This window comes from Electrophorus electricus, chromosome 3 (genome assembly GCF_013358815.1).
Source record: "Electrophorus electricus isolate fEleEle1 chromosome 3, fEleEle1.pri, whole genome shotgun sequence".
Taxonomy (NCBI): Eukaryota; Metazoa; Chordata; class Actinopteri; order Gymnotiformes; family Gymnotidae; genus Electrophorus; species Electrophorus electricus.
In genome coordinates, this window is record NC_049537.1 from 5,693,768 (window position 1) to 5,708,709 (window position 14,942).

General features: G+C 41.9%; 1 protein-coding gene across 3 annotated transcripts in view; it reads left to right on the forward strand.

Moving 5' to 3' along the window:
- The window catches only part of mast2 (microtubule associated serine/threonine kinase 2), a 101,430-nt gene that overhangs the window by 68,761 nt on the left and 17,727 nt on the right, over positions 1-14,942 (forward strand). For 2 of the 3 annotated variants that reach the window (XM_035524152.1, XM_035524154.1), the window contains 5 exons: positions 7,057-7,148; positions 10,515-10,590; positions 11,204-11,224; positions 12,067-12,145; positions 12,926-13,080. In XM_035524152.1, the coding sequence (XP_035380045.1) occupies positions 7,057-7,148; positions 10,515-10,590; positions 11,204-11,224; positions 12,067-12,145; positions 12,926-13,080 (423 nt within the window). Of the gene's footprint in view, positions 1-414; positions 632-7,056; positions 7,149-10,514; positions 10,591-11,203; positions 11,225-12,066; positions 12,146-12,925; positions 13,081-14,942 lie in introns of those variants that run through there. The other variant, XM_035524153.1, reaches the window with a different exon arrangement.

The following is a 14,942-nucleotide window of genomic DNA, read 5'->3' on the forward strand; positions in this document are numbered from 1 at the left end:
TATTTTTTTTTTCTCTCTTTCTCTAATCTTGCCTATCTGGGGCAAGGACATCAAATAACACTAATGTTCAGGGAATGCAAGTTTGTTTCAGTGCTTTTGAGTTTAATATTAAGTGGAAATTTAGAGCAAGTGTGCTCATTTTCATATTGCATGCCTGTATTGGTACTAAGCACAGTTACAGTGGATTTGAGTTTATCATACTGCCTTGTGTTTCTGTGCACAGTATTATGAATTGAGAACAACCTGGTTCTTTTAGATTGATGGAGATAGAGAAGTAAAGAGTGTGATGGGGAGGGGGAGAGAGGACCGGAGGGGAGGGAGAATTAGTCGTGGGTGTGGGCGGGAGGGGAGTGCGGGGAAGAAGACGGCTGCTGCTCAGACTACCTCTAGAGGTGTCACAGGTTGTACGGGGAAGCGACAGCGTTCTGGAAGCTGGCGACACACACACTCGCACGTTCATTTAGTGCGGCTGTCCTTCATTCTCTCGACTGCTGGTTCCATGGCAGGCAGTGCGTTTGGTCTCTGCATGACAGCCATGTTAGTCAAGAATCTGGATCATGTCTGACTCCTTCTGGACTGTGCTCTCCAATTTTTCTCTGCCTGAGAGGAGCATGCTCCGACGATCCAAGAGGTACAGCTCTACGTTTTTCTCACTTTCTCACTCTCTCTCTCTCTCTCACTTGACGCGCGCGCGCACACACGTGTTCATGGTTATATTGGATGTCTTTGCACTGTCTGTCTTGATCTTGGTGTGTGTGTCACTGTTTATCTCATCAGATAACTAGATTTACTAGTCACATGAGCAGGACACACAGCTGTTTGTGTTGCGTGTGTGCATTTGTGCGTGCTCGCTCATGCATGAGCCTGTCCCCTCCTTCTCCTTTTATTTCTGCCTCCTGAGGAGTGTGGTTTTAATCCTGCTGCTCTACCGTTTGTCAGCTGCGTGCATCTCCTGCCACCTCTCCTGTGCACTTGTGTGAGGAGGTGTGGCACCATCAAAACACGGTGCCACCACCACACACGTTCTGCCAAGCTGGGCTTCACTCAGACGTCATCTCGCGACGAGACTACATATCCGCGTTAACCCGCAGCGTGTGTACACGCGCTCAAACACAAGTGCAGAGGTGGTGTGTGAGATGCAGGACCTTTATCACTTACCCTGTTATCCCGCTCCTGTCTTCCCGCAACTCAGAGAGAAGTAAAGGCTAGGCATGACATTTGCATAGCAACAGGGCTAAGACTGTAGCGGAAGCGCCTGTTGTTCTCAGCTACTGTGCCTCCATCACCCTGAGCGTGGAGGCTGATGGGTGACTGAACTACAGCCGAGGAAGCAGGAGCAGATGATGCTTGTTTAGCCCTGTTTGAAGCTTTTTTTATGCTATTCTGATTTGGCTCAGTTATATGGACAGTTACAACTGGCAACTGGCTAATTGTATAGCTAAGACCCAGTGTAGACTGGACTATGGATTAAGGAGAATTGGCTGAAGACAGTTCTTTTATGACTTTTGATTGTATCTATGGTCTGCAGCATAGCTTTTCCCTAATTCACTTTGCCAACCATGTTTGAATCCAAATGGTTTTTTCTTATTGTCTCAAACTCATTATGACTGTCAGCTCCCCTTGCTACCCTCTCCTTATCTTCCTCTGCTCTCATTTTCTCTTTATTCTCTTTTAATCAAAATTTCACTCTTTGCACACTTCATTGGTTCATTCTCAGAGGCTTAAGTAGACGAGTCTATGCATCTATTCCCATTTTCTATGTACGTTTGACTTAAATTTCGACCAGTATCAGAGGTTTTAGAAGCTTTGTGTTCATTTGGTCCTTTTAAGTCATCAAGTCAACAAAGCTATAAAGAAGCTCTTTTCTTATGATATGAGAAAGGAACCAAATTGCCTTTCTTTCTTGGTTTCACCATTTCCCTCACTTCTACACTCCCACCTATCAGGCTAAGCAAATGAGGGGATCTGCATTATTAATGTGCTCCGTGGTGTGTGTGCGTGCGTGTGACCATCGTGTACACTCAGGAACATCACTGAATTCTAACCTTAAACACACTCATTCTCAAACCTTGTCAGATACTCACTCATCATCATCTCTCACTCTTATTGTGGTCTACCAAATGGGTAACCCAAGCTGCTGTTGGAGAGATTTTGATATACTGTTAAATAACTTAATCAAGAACAATGACAGTGTATTGCAGTTGTTGTAATTATATTAGTGGTTCTTTTCTCTCCCTCTCCTGCTGGCTCTCTACCAGCGAACACCTTATTTACCTTAACTAAATTTTTCTATTTCATTTTTTAAAGTCAATCACAGATGTGTGCAGTGCACAGTTGTGCAAGATACTTGGCCCTGTAGACTCACCACATATTTGCACTCACTGGCCAGTTTATTATGTATACACCTACCTTACAGGTCCACTTTTATAGGTGGGCAGTTATAGCGTGTAGCCCACTGGATGCCATGCAGTTTGTCTGCCACCCTCTACCCCTCCTTCACCCCTACCCATGTTATCTGGAGTGCCATGCATTTGCACCAGAAAAGTGGCACTGCCATGCTAGCAGCAAGGTTGTGGATGTTGTGCTGGTGCAGGTGTGTCAGGCACTGCAGTGTTGTTGGAGTTTTCACACATACATCATTACGGGGTTGAGACTGGTGTGCCACCAAAAAATATTCAGCCACCAGCAATCCTCCATTAAGACACTAAACACAGCTGTACCTATGACAGACATTTCAAATAAACCGATCAGACTGTATAATATATTCTGGTAAATGAGTTGAGGGATGCTGAAACTTAATGTGGGGATTCAGCAGAAAGCTTTATTTCAGTAGTTCAGCTTTTCTTTGCCATTACAGATGCTTTCCTAGTGCCCTTGCTCTGTTTGCTATGCTGCCTGCCTTATTTATAGCACACATCCTATGACACCCCTTTGTGATTCTTATTATAATTACCTACTGGAATGGAGCATGTATATGTATGTTGTGCTTGCAAGCTTTTGCATGCATATGTTTGTATGCAAGCAGAACTAAATGCTTGAATCCAGCAGAAACGATTTCCTAAATCAATTATGCAGTTTGTACTCTCTTCGTTCCTGTGTCATCAGGAGAGAAGAATCGATTTCTCCCCTTTTCTCCCTTTTTCATCATCCCAGTTCCACCGTTCAACACAGCCACTTTGGAGCCTTTGGAGGCAGCCTCTGCCTTAATGTGGCTCGCTCCATGTGTGATTGCGCACAGACGGTTGTAGCTCGGTGACATGGATGCTTACCACTGTAGTGCTGTGCCGACTGATTGAGGTAATATTTGATTGTCTGCAGGCTGCTTCAGGACCTACATCGTGTGGTGTCTGCGGCCTATCAATTTCCCTTCTCCCTTCCGAAGGGAAATGGCTATAATTTGGAATAGAAAATATAACTGAACCACGACATTTGATAGTGTGCGCGCTGTTGCTGGTATAGCTAATATACAGCGCTCACCGTTCCTATTCAGCGGCTATGGTCGGAGCTCACTACTGATTGCCTTTTATGAGTATTTTCAAACGCCGGAGTCTCGGGCTTTAAGGTAGTGCATTTAGCTGTGGACCTAAAATTAGGGCCCAGTATGTGATGTGTGCAGAGTGGAGGAGAGGCTGGAGGAGGGGTCTTTAGCTTGACGGCCTGTTGGTGGTCTTAAAAGTGAGCCAGTATGCAGGGCTGAGACGAGAAGCCGCACCAGCAGGTGTCTGCGCATAATTGGAGTGCTCGGCGTTAATAGGCTCGTCTCATCCGTTAGCTGCAATTACGCCGTTCAGCTCACCGACGCTTGGTGGCATGAGCCTTGGGACACATTATTGTTTCCTGAAAAAAAAAAGAAAAAAAGAAGAAGCACTTAATCATGGATCTCATGATAAACATAAATGATAGTTATGGAACTTTCTCCACTCTATACAATGTCGTGATTCTAGACCATGCTTTTCCTCTGCTACTGTGTCCTCCTATCTGTTTGTGTGTGTGGGTGTAAACGTGTGTGCCTGACCATCTGCTAATATGCAATGCTATATGCTGGTTGCGTATTCACAGGCTTAATGGTTTCCTCTGCCTATCCTTGTGACAGCACTGAGCATATGGCTTATCCAGAGCTGCTCTGTCACAAGGGAGATGTACTTGCCTCTCCCACTGACTCTCCCCAGTCCAGAATAATATGACTGAGCTCATAGTGGCAAGCAGGCAGCTCCTTGATAAAGTCACCTGCCTGATAACGCCCTTGTTATGAATAATGGGAATGTCGAAGTAAGCTCAGAATAGAGAACAGCTAAATATGCAAATATAAAATGTTTCCCCAGCTCAGATAGTACTTTCAAAATGTGTAGACTAAAGCAGCTAACCCCCACCCCCCAGAGACAGAGAGAGAGAGATTCCCTTGTTCTTTAGCCCTCACTATAGTGCAGGAGTATCACACTAAGGATGGCATACCTCCTCCTTTTGTTCCTGCTGTCAGCCAGATCAGTAGCACGCTGGAATACTGACCTCTAGTACCACCCACCTGATTTGATCTCATCTGTACACTATAGCTTTACATGAACCTAGCAGCCTATAACAAGAATGCGGTAGGCCTGTGCAGATTCTCCCTAGTCTACCAGATCTAGGTCTACTCTCCACCATTTCACTGCGAGTTATACTGTGTATGACTATGTATGTGACGAATAAACCAAACTTGAACTTGAAATTGAACAGCTCTTTGATATCTGTGTGTATCTGTCAGTTTCACTGGCATTTCTGTAAAGTCAAGTTCACTTCTGTTTTCTTAAATATGCGTTGTGTCTGCGTGCATGTGCACGCATGTGTGTACATGTGTAAATGTGTACGCATGCCCGTCTGTGTTCTGTGTTGGGATTCTCCGGGTATAGACGTGTAGTCTTCCCAGGCAGCAGTCTTTGGTGACAGACTTTCAGAGCTCTGACGTTCCCCGCTGAACCCGTGAATACCATCTTGGAGTATCAAGTCTCTCCTAGTACATGTTCCCTGTTCAACTACTTGTCCAATTTTTTTTAACTTCACCATGACAACCTATAATATACTCTTTAGTATAACAAAAGCATAGAAAAGTCCAAAGACTAAAATTACAGTAATCCAAAACCAACCACACACTAGACCTAATGCCAGTGAAAGAATAAACTGAATGCTATATGAGTCGTTTATCATTCACCTTGGGGGGGAAAAAAAATTCCACAGCTTGCTAATCATAAATGTTTGGCATTCACACCTAAACAAATGATAAGAAACATAAATAAATCCAAATATTCTGAAATAATTCAAATGAACCTCAATAAACTTGAATGACATCAAATAAGCTATATTATAAAATACCTCAAGTGAAAATGGAAATAAATGGCCACAATGAATTAAACATTTCTTGGTGTTTGGATGCCGGGAAGTACTTTCTTGGATTACTGTAATTAAGGCATAACTTTCATTTCACGCCCATGAACTCTCCACAGCTGCTCACACTATTAGTATGCAAATGTGCCAGGGCTTTCAACTACTATTTATTTATTTTCCCCTTTATTTCTGATGACATGATGCTGCTTTAATGAGTAAAGCTCTCTTGCTAGAAAATCTGATGATATTCCTCATCCGAAGTGCATTGGTCTTGCACTGAATTAGTTTCTGAGGTCCAAACTTTATTTTATTATATATACCTGTGTCTTTGCTTATGCAGATGCTTATATGGAATATGGACAGTGAAGAATGAGCCCTTTAAAATGCGTCAGGTTTTTGCTTTCTGCTCTTGTGCTACAGTGCGACAGGGAGTGTGCATGTGTGGGTGTTTTCTGGGCCAAAATGTGTTCTGTCTATAAATCTTTGAGGTTAATCATTGGGGATGTTTGTAGTAGGTTTGTAGTAAGTTATCAAGTTGCAGAGCAATTGAACATTTTATAGTAGAAATATATATGGCCATTGAAATATTAAATATGGCACCTCTGAGACTACTGTGAAATTGCCCTGCATAAAAGTTTAACAAAGATGGGACCACTGAATGATCAAGCTGACAGTGAAGAAGCCTTTGAGTGTACTGTAGTGCATTATATAGCTTTTAAAGAGGCATTGTAGAAATTGGCAAGCCATCTCATCTTTGAGCTTGTGCCAAGATTTTCTCACATACACACCACACAAAAAAATAATACATATAAAAGGCTGACATTGTTGATTTTGGTACCTAGTTTGTCATCAGAAGTCTTCAGTGTCCTGTGTTTTTGTTGTTGTTTTTTTTCCCCTGTTATTTCTCTCTTTCCTTCTTCCCTCCATCTTGCTCTCTCTTCCCTGCTGTCAGATTTTTATTTAAAAAAAATGAAAAGAGTAGGAAATCGTTGCACCGTTAATCAGCCTCACTCAGTCCTTGTAATCCCGTTTCTACTGAGCTGTTGTGTGTGTGTGTGTGTGTGTGTGTGTGTGTGTGTGTGTGGGTAAGGGGCAGTAAGGGAGCAGCCTTTCTGTCTAACTGCAACACACTGCTCTTTGCAAAATGATTCTACATTCAGAAATCCAGTGTGGAGTATTAGAGCATCTGGTAAGAGGTGTCAGAATTGAAAGAGGTGTCAGGATTAAACCTGGCTGGAGTCTGGGCTGGGAGGAGCTTTTTCCTGTCAGCTCTGAAGACACTTCTAAAGTTTAAGACAGCATGAGAGAGATTTAGCTATTAGCTATTCGATCCTATTAAATTTCAGCCAGTTTCTTCCCTGTCAAGAATTAGAGAATGAATGAATGGACTGCTTTTAGATTCTAGGCACTTGTGATCCATTTTGAACTGAAAGAGAAGTTGGTGGGTAGTTTGGTGTGAGTTTATTGATTTGCCTTATTTCGTTTATTAAATTTTTGAATGGATTCCTTTTTAGATTGAACATTTGTATGATTCTCAAGTTATTTATAATATGAGGTATAAAATAGACAAAGCATTTGTCCTTTTGTGCTCAGTTCAGTGTGACTTACCGAGGTGTGTATTTATTACAGCAAATATACAAGATAACCCCTAACAATAGGGGCACAATTAATTTGCATCTGTATGTTTCTTTTTTCCAGTTGTCGCACCAGCAACAGGAAGAGCCTGATAGTGACATCCAGCACGTCTCCAACACTGCCCAGACCTCACTCACCACTACACGGACATCCTGGTAAAAAAAAAGCAAAAAAAAAAAAAGCAACTAAATAAATAAGCAAGCATATAACTAAATCTAAAGTAAAAGTCTGAGTATGCTATGTGCTACCCATGGGTCAAAAACCTCCATGGTAACAATCATGTCATTTAACTTATGGTAGTGTGTATTGTAGTGTGACTCATATAGGCTACAATAACTGGCTGGCAGGTCTCTTATGATGTGGAGAGGCATTATGACAATTGACATTTAGCAGAACAATCTCTCCACTTTCTCCCCATCTGGAAAAGTGAGTTTGTGCAGAGCGCCCATCTCACAGGCTTTCCTAATCCATCTGGTTAACATTTCACTGCCAGACATGTCGTCATCATCATATCAATGGATGTGTCTGTCAAACCTACATGTACATAGAAAGGGCGCGCGCACACACACACACACACCCACACACACATACATACACCAGAACACACAGAATTTACAGGAATGCTACAGGCTGTTCTGTTTGCATACATACAATGCAATATATAAGAGCCACTTGCAACAGTGAATGATGAAATGGCTGTAAAGGTAGTAGGGCCTGTGGAGCAGAGACACTGGCTGTGTTTTCCTGTAGAGTGTCCACCACCTGTGTCTGGCTGTGTTTCCCTGCACAGCCAGACACAGCAACAGCCATTCCCACTTCTTGACTGTCAATTTCTGTATTAGATTTTCATGTGTGCATTGATCAGCGCATCCATACATGCAGCCAAGCAGTGGCATATCATCCTAGTCCATGTGTTGGACTGCTTAAGTTCATGCTTCCTCACCCAGAATTAGTCTAGTTACATTAATCTCTTGTTCTTTGAAGCTCTTGAAGTGAGAAATAACATTATACTCGAGTTCCAGATATGAGAGGTTTCAGATTCTCTCATCAAACAGTTCAGTGTTGCACGCATGTCGAGTAGAATTCTTCACGATCGTGTGCAGGCGCACATCTAATATGTTTAAAAAGTGACTAATACTCAGCAGGGGACGATACATGAGAGAGAAGAGCTTAAAATACATAGTGAGAGTGGTAGTGGAAGCGGAGAGAGCAGGGAACAACTTAATGGCACATTTAGAGAAAATTGCGCTGGGGGAAAAAATCAGGAAGCTTTCAAGTCATGAGGTGTTTCTAAAGAATATATATTTTTAAAATAGATGGCAAGTATTGGGCTGTAAGGATCGCAGTGGAATTGGCTAGAAAGAGCTGGATAAAGAAAAAGAATCACACAGCTGAGGGATGAGAATGATATGAGGTGAAGTGAAATTGCAGTCAGGAAAAACCCGAATACAACACATCACCACACAGGACCAAAGCTTTCCCTTATACTTTTGCCTGTTTGTGACACACACATAAAGGTATTTCAGAATCAGACTGCACTTCTGCAGGGGACTCCCAACACTACGAAATGCTATACCTGTTGGCACAAACAAAGTTAATTACCACCAGGTTCCTGGTGTGGAACAGTGTTTTTCATTTGTACCTCGTGTTTTGTCAGCAGCGCTGATGGAGCGGGGCTGATGGCTTATGCTCTCAGTTAAGAATGGAGGTGTCATGCTTCATCAAAGACCATATAGCATGTTTTGGAGTCTGACTATGTTCTGCTCCTTTTTTTCCATTTCAGATTGTTGCAAATATGTCTTTGTGGGTTTGTACAATTAAGAGGAAAACATAATAGAGTGTAAGAACCTTTTTCTATGTCATTGTTGGTCTTAATGATGGACTCCTTTTCTTAGCCCTTGTTGGATTGTTTGATCAGAAGCAAAAATATACTGTGAAGAACGTTTGTGTTCTGTTATCTCATCGTGCAACTGGGGGCCCTTTTGCCTTCTGTTGAACAGATTATAACGCTGAGGATAGCTTCAGGTGGACAGGATACAGTGAGGTTACATCAATGAAGATGTGCTTGGTCCCTAAATAGAGAGGCTGGAGTTGTGTGGTAGGCAGACACGTGACAAGTGTCTGTGCAGTCTGGCGCAGAGTAAGGATAAATTAAACTCAGAACAACTCAAAAACAACTAACTAAGGACACTTAACTAAAAACAACTTTTCATCTGCTAGACAGTTTAAATATTTAATATTAAAGTTTTTACCAGCAAATGCTGAGCTCATGGCTTTTTATCTCTATGCAATTTTCCCCCACTACATTTCTCTCAACAACCACACCACCCCAATAATTATTCATAGCCAGTGATCAAAAAACTGTACTGTGTTAATATTCTTTCAGTGACCGTGTATAAGACACTGAATACGGGAAAAAAATGTTAACGTTCTCAAATTAGTTTCAGTGGCTATTCTTTCATTGTTCCATTCCACCAGCTTGCAGAGTTATAGACATCTCCCCATGTATTTCTCCACATCCCTGTATCCTCAATCTGAATCTCTTGCTCACTTTGAAAAATGACCACTCTCTCTACCCCTGTAACATGCCACTGTAGAGAGAGGATGATCTACAACTCTTAATAATAGTCCCTCTGTGACTGGGTTCCTTTTTAAATGAACGCTTTTCCATCGCAGACCCACCTTTCACCTCCCAGTCCAGCTGTGCACAGCTGTTCCTGTACACTTTCTGACAAAGAATTATGCACTCATTAATATTTAAGATTTGCCACAGGCCGGTTGGCAAATCCATAATTAATGTACAGAGGGTGTGACCCCACTGTTGGTACGCAGTCGGGCATTGGGGCTCCCTACTGTGCAAAGTGACTGGCTTGATTAATGATGCCTGGATCTGTATTTTGTTCGCAAAGGATCAGGAATGAACATATTTAAACGGTCTTTGGTCCAGTTTGGTGATCTTTTCTCTTTGAGGAACTTAAGACTGTGTTCAGCAAAAGAAAGTTGATACATAAGTCTGTTTTGGTCACCGTACCTATCCAATCCATAAAAGAGCGGGAAGAGTTCTTTGTGTAGGCATTGTGAGTGTGTGTGTGAGTGTGTGTTAATCTAGGGGTTTTTAACCAATTAAGCCCATCTTTGTAGAACATACTCCCTAGAGCTTTCTGGCTATTAGTCTATAGTTAACTGATAGCAGAAAGAGCTTTCTAGTGCTCTACAAATGATAAACAAAAGCCTTTTCTGTCATGCGACAGTAGTCCGCTTCATAACTATATTGATGGAGAGATCTGTTGCATGCTCTATTTAAAATTTTAATCTGTATCCTTTTGAGGATTGAATTATTAAGAAAAATACATTGAAAGCACTATAACCAAATAGCTTTTTTTGAGAGATTTTATCTGGGAGAGAGATACAATAAAGAAAGAAGAATCACAGATTGTTTTATGGGTATGATGATGACAAAATTCCCAGCTTTAAGTGCTTGTAGCTCATTTTTTCTTTTGCTACCTTTCTGTCTGTTGCAGGCAGCAGCCCGCTGGACAGCCCTCGCAATTTCTCCCCCAACACTGCAGCCCATTTCTCCTTTGGGCCCGCCCGCAGGTGAGTGACAGTCCGAGCTCAGCGGCATGCAGCCCAGGACCTGTAGGCTGCTTTTGTTATGAAAATAACACAATCTCTTTATTCATGTTTAGATCGCATGGGCCTTTCCAGGTGTGAATTATTCATGAAATTTCACTTTCCTCTGCATCTGAAGTAGAATGAACGCTACTGTGTCAGCACAATTCTTCCTTACTTATGACCGGCAGTATGAGCCTCATGAACTGCGGCTCCTTAAGGATTAGTTATGGGGCTGATGGTAATGAGTGAATCCGCACTGCTAGCTAAGCAGACCAGATGATAATGCATCAACACTTGGCCAGACAATTATGCGTTGATGACCTCCTGCAGAATAATAGGAAACAAGGAACAAAACTAAGAACTTAAGAAAACGTAATGAAAAGCTTCGTTTTGCACTAAGATGTCAGTGAATCAACACTGCCATCTAATGGACGGCAGAGATATTAACCAAACAATGGTAATGTGTATGTGACCCTCAAATGGGTTCCAACGTATATGTGCTTTAGGGTGTAGAGATATTTACTTTCTCCTTGTGACCATACACGCATGCAAGCACGCACTCAGACTTTCCTTAATGATATCCTCTTTTCCACAGTCACGGGCACAGGGCTGACAGGTACCCCTACCTTCCACATCACTTTGTGTGTCTGGTTCTAACATTGCTGTCACTGCAGAACAATGTTGTTCACTTCACTGTGCCAGGCAGTCAGACCAACTTAATTAACCAACTTAATCTCCTTTACATTTAAATTCAGTGTGAAATTGGACCTAATATTGTTCATGGTTTTGCATTAAAATGAGTACGAACTGCAAGTGCATTCAAGTACTGATTTCTCTTTTCATTACAATTCAAGCCCCAGTCAAGAACAGCCAGTTGATGCTTCATTTCCTGACAGGGGTGCCTGGTGAACACACAGATTGTATGATTAGCGGAATCAGTGTTGATTTGAAATTTACATTTTTCCAAACTTTGCATGCTTTTAATAGCCTGCTCACAAAGAAATCCAGCTCAATGTGGGTGTCTGACTGTCTGTGTAATTGCCATGTTAAGTGTGAATTATGAATATGCACATGTTTGTTGGTCTGTGTGCTTTAATCGGTTCATTATTAAACATTTCTGTCACTTTGAATTGTGTATGTGCCATGCAAGCAATTATTGCACGTGCATGCATCCATGTGTTTGTTTTTTGAAATAATATTATAGGGTTTATAAAATGCTTTAAAGCGTATGAAAATGCTTTTTGTTTTCTTGCACTAAAATAAACCAAGCAAATGTGGTTTGGTTTCGTGGACCATTTTCTAATATGCAATTGATCTGGCGAAACTGAGTGATTATGGTCAAATGAACACCAGCACAGGAGTTATGAAAGATTTGAACTATCCAGTGTTATTCATTTATTAATTTATTCATTGTGATCAAACAGGTTCCATCATTACTCTTTTATGCTGGTTTTGTAGGACGGATGGCCGACGCTGGTCTCTTGCCTCACTGCCCTCTTCAGGGTATGGAACCAACACACCTAGCTCAACCGTCTCGGTGAGTGCAGGTCTTGCAGGGTGAAGTATGCGATGTGCATGCATGCCTCTTTTTTTTCCCCACACAGTAAAATAAAGCTCAGTGAGCATCATTGTATTTGATTGGGTTCTGGTCCTTTGCCTCCTAGGTTATTCCACTGATGAGCAGTGGGATAGCCTCCAGCTTCAAAATGCTTTGTCCTGAAGAAACGCCAGAATGCTAGATTCAATGTGCTAAATCCTCAAACCAAAAACCAATCATCATGCTTAAAAATATTTGTCTTACTCACTCAGGGTACCATTTCCCAAAATCCTTGTAGTGTTAAGATCATCTTTAAATGAGTGTGTGTTCCTTGTAATACTTACTCTACTACTTAAAGATTTGTCATTGTTTTATGGTGCTTTTGAGAAATCCAGCCCAGTTCATTATTTCTCTCTGACATTTTATTTCCTCAAGCCATACTTTTGCTGTGAGTCTCAAATTTATACATTTAAAGATTCTAAATGGTTGGCAATTGTCTTTCATGGATGTCATCATCTTTGACAGCAAAAAAGCCATTATTTAACATGACTTTTAGAAGAATTTGGACTCTTATCAAACATTAATTTGTAGCATTGTAGTATTTTGCAGTTTTTCTTAAAAACAGAATCCCAGTCATTTCTTCTCAGTTTGCTGGCGGCTGTAGCTCATTAGCCTCAAGCCTAATGAGCCAATATAGAAAACTGCTCATCTAAGTGGCAGTCATCACAGCCTATGCCGCGCCTTCTGCCCTTGTAATCCCTCCCTCTCTGCTTCTCATAGTCATCATGTTCATCCCAGGAGAAGCTGCACCAGCTGCCCTTCCAGCCGACTGCCGATGAGCTGCACTTCCTCACCAAGCACTTCAGCTCAGAGAGCATAACTGATGAGGAAGGCAGGAGATCACCAGCCATGCGGCCTCGCTCCCGCAGCCTCAGGTACACCCCCCCCCCCCCATATTGCTGCGTTCATATATAGCACCCACTCATGCTGTCACACTCCTCCATAAAGTGTTTCTTTTTCTCAGTAAAAGCAGTGGTGCTTTCATAGACTCTCACTGCTAAAGGCCAAAAGCTTCAGCTCTGACACTTAACTGACACCGCATGCATAATGAAGTCTCTTTGTTGCCATCGGTAATGTTATTCAGCCTTTTCATCCTTCTGACCGACACGTTTTCATTCTTCCATCACCCTCTCCTCTTTAATCTGCTCATTCTGACCCAACATCTCTTGGATCCCAAGCCTCTCAGCCATACACCACCTTGTTCTGTACGTCTCTTCGACCGGCTTCTCTGTGTCCCCTACTCTGCCCCACCCTCCTTTGGGTTCAGATTAATTTATTCAGGAAACTATGAACTTCCTCCTTTTGCTTTCTTGACACTCGGTAGGGGTTTTGCAGATTAGAATGATTAGACCCATAAATATTAGATGAGTGTGGTAGCCTAGCTATTACCATGTTTTACCGATTATGCCTTTGCACAACACCATCGCTCTTGGTAAAAGGAGGGAGGAATGCCCATCCTGCTTAATTAGAAGCAAGAAAATGGAGCAATCATATGCTAATTTAATGGCCTTGCTTAGCAGACATGCAGAGTGAACTGACAGTGGTGCTTCTTCATTCAGCGCTTGAGGACTGCACTCTGATTTCTCTTATTCTTGTAATCTCTCAAAGCACACACATATATATATACTCATGCATTTTGTGACATTAATGAGTTCAACCAAAATGCATCATCCATCATTGATGTGTCAAGCTGGTTGGTTACAGTAGTTTTGCTGCAGACATATTGTTTTAATGAAGAACAATTGCAAAAAGATATCTGTCACATTCCCTTTGACTCGCAGCTAACAAAGCTGCACATAGCTCTACAGTGAATTAGTCTGCCAAATGTGATTTAAATTTGACAAAAATACGCGTAGTGTGAATTTTTAATAATGCATAAGGGTGCAAAAACTCTCATTTGAAATCCATAACAAAGTTAAATCAAGTAGACACACAAGCCGTTTCATCTTACTGAGCAGACATTCCGTCAGACACTTTTTTTTATATTTATATTCTTCTTTCTGTATTAGCCAACTGAAAATGGAGTCTCTAGTCAATTTCCAGTTCCACTCTTCCCCTTATACCTCCCCTCAACTATTTCTGCCCGTGTGCGTGTGTAGCGTGAGCACTTGTGTGTGGTGCCCATCCTCTGCGTCACAGGCAGTTAACTCACTGATTTCCCGAGCCTCCCTTTCCTCTGTGCCCCTCAGCCTGTTATTTACAGGGCGGATCCGTGACATGGTCTGTGACACACTGCAAGCTGTCCTCTGGGCTCTACTATCAGAACCGACTTAGTAGTCCTTTAAGTCCACCGAGGATAACTCCTCCCTCTCGGTACTAGTGATTATGGTGACAGTTTAGCTAACAATAGCTCACACATCTCCATTCAGCTGGAACTTCAGCCAGAGTTTGCCTCTCTTTCTTTCTCTCTCTCAATATTGCCGTCTCCCTTCCATCCTCCCTCCTGTTGAGTCTTTCTGTCAGTCTTGTTCTCTTATTTTCTCTTACACACTTACCTAGAAACACAGGGTCACATACAAACACTGGTTTGCACTCGCTCAAAGGATTGAACGTGTACTTTTATTCTCTCTTCATGTACACATATATTAAATAAAAACTTAATGTTGTATTCTATGCACAGTACATATCCACAAGATTGAATAAAATTCTTATTGTGCCTGAAACTTTAATGCTAATATCTTTCAAGGTCATTTCTCAAAGAAATTAACTATATAGCAAGGCCGTTTTTCGGCTTCCA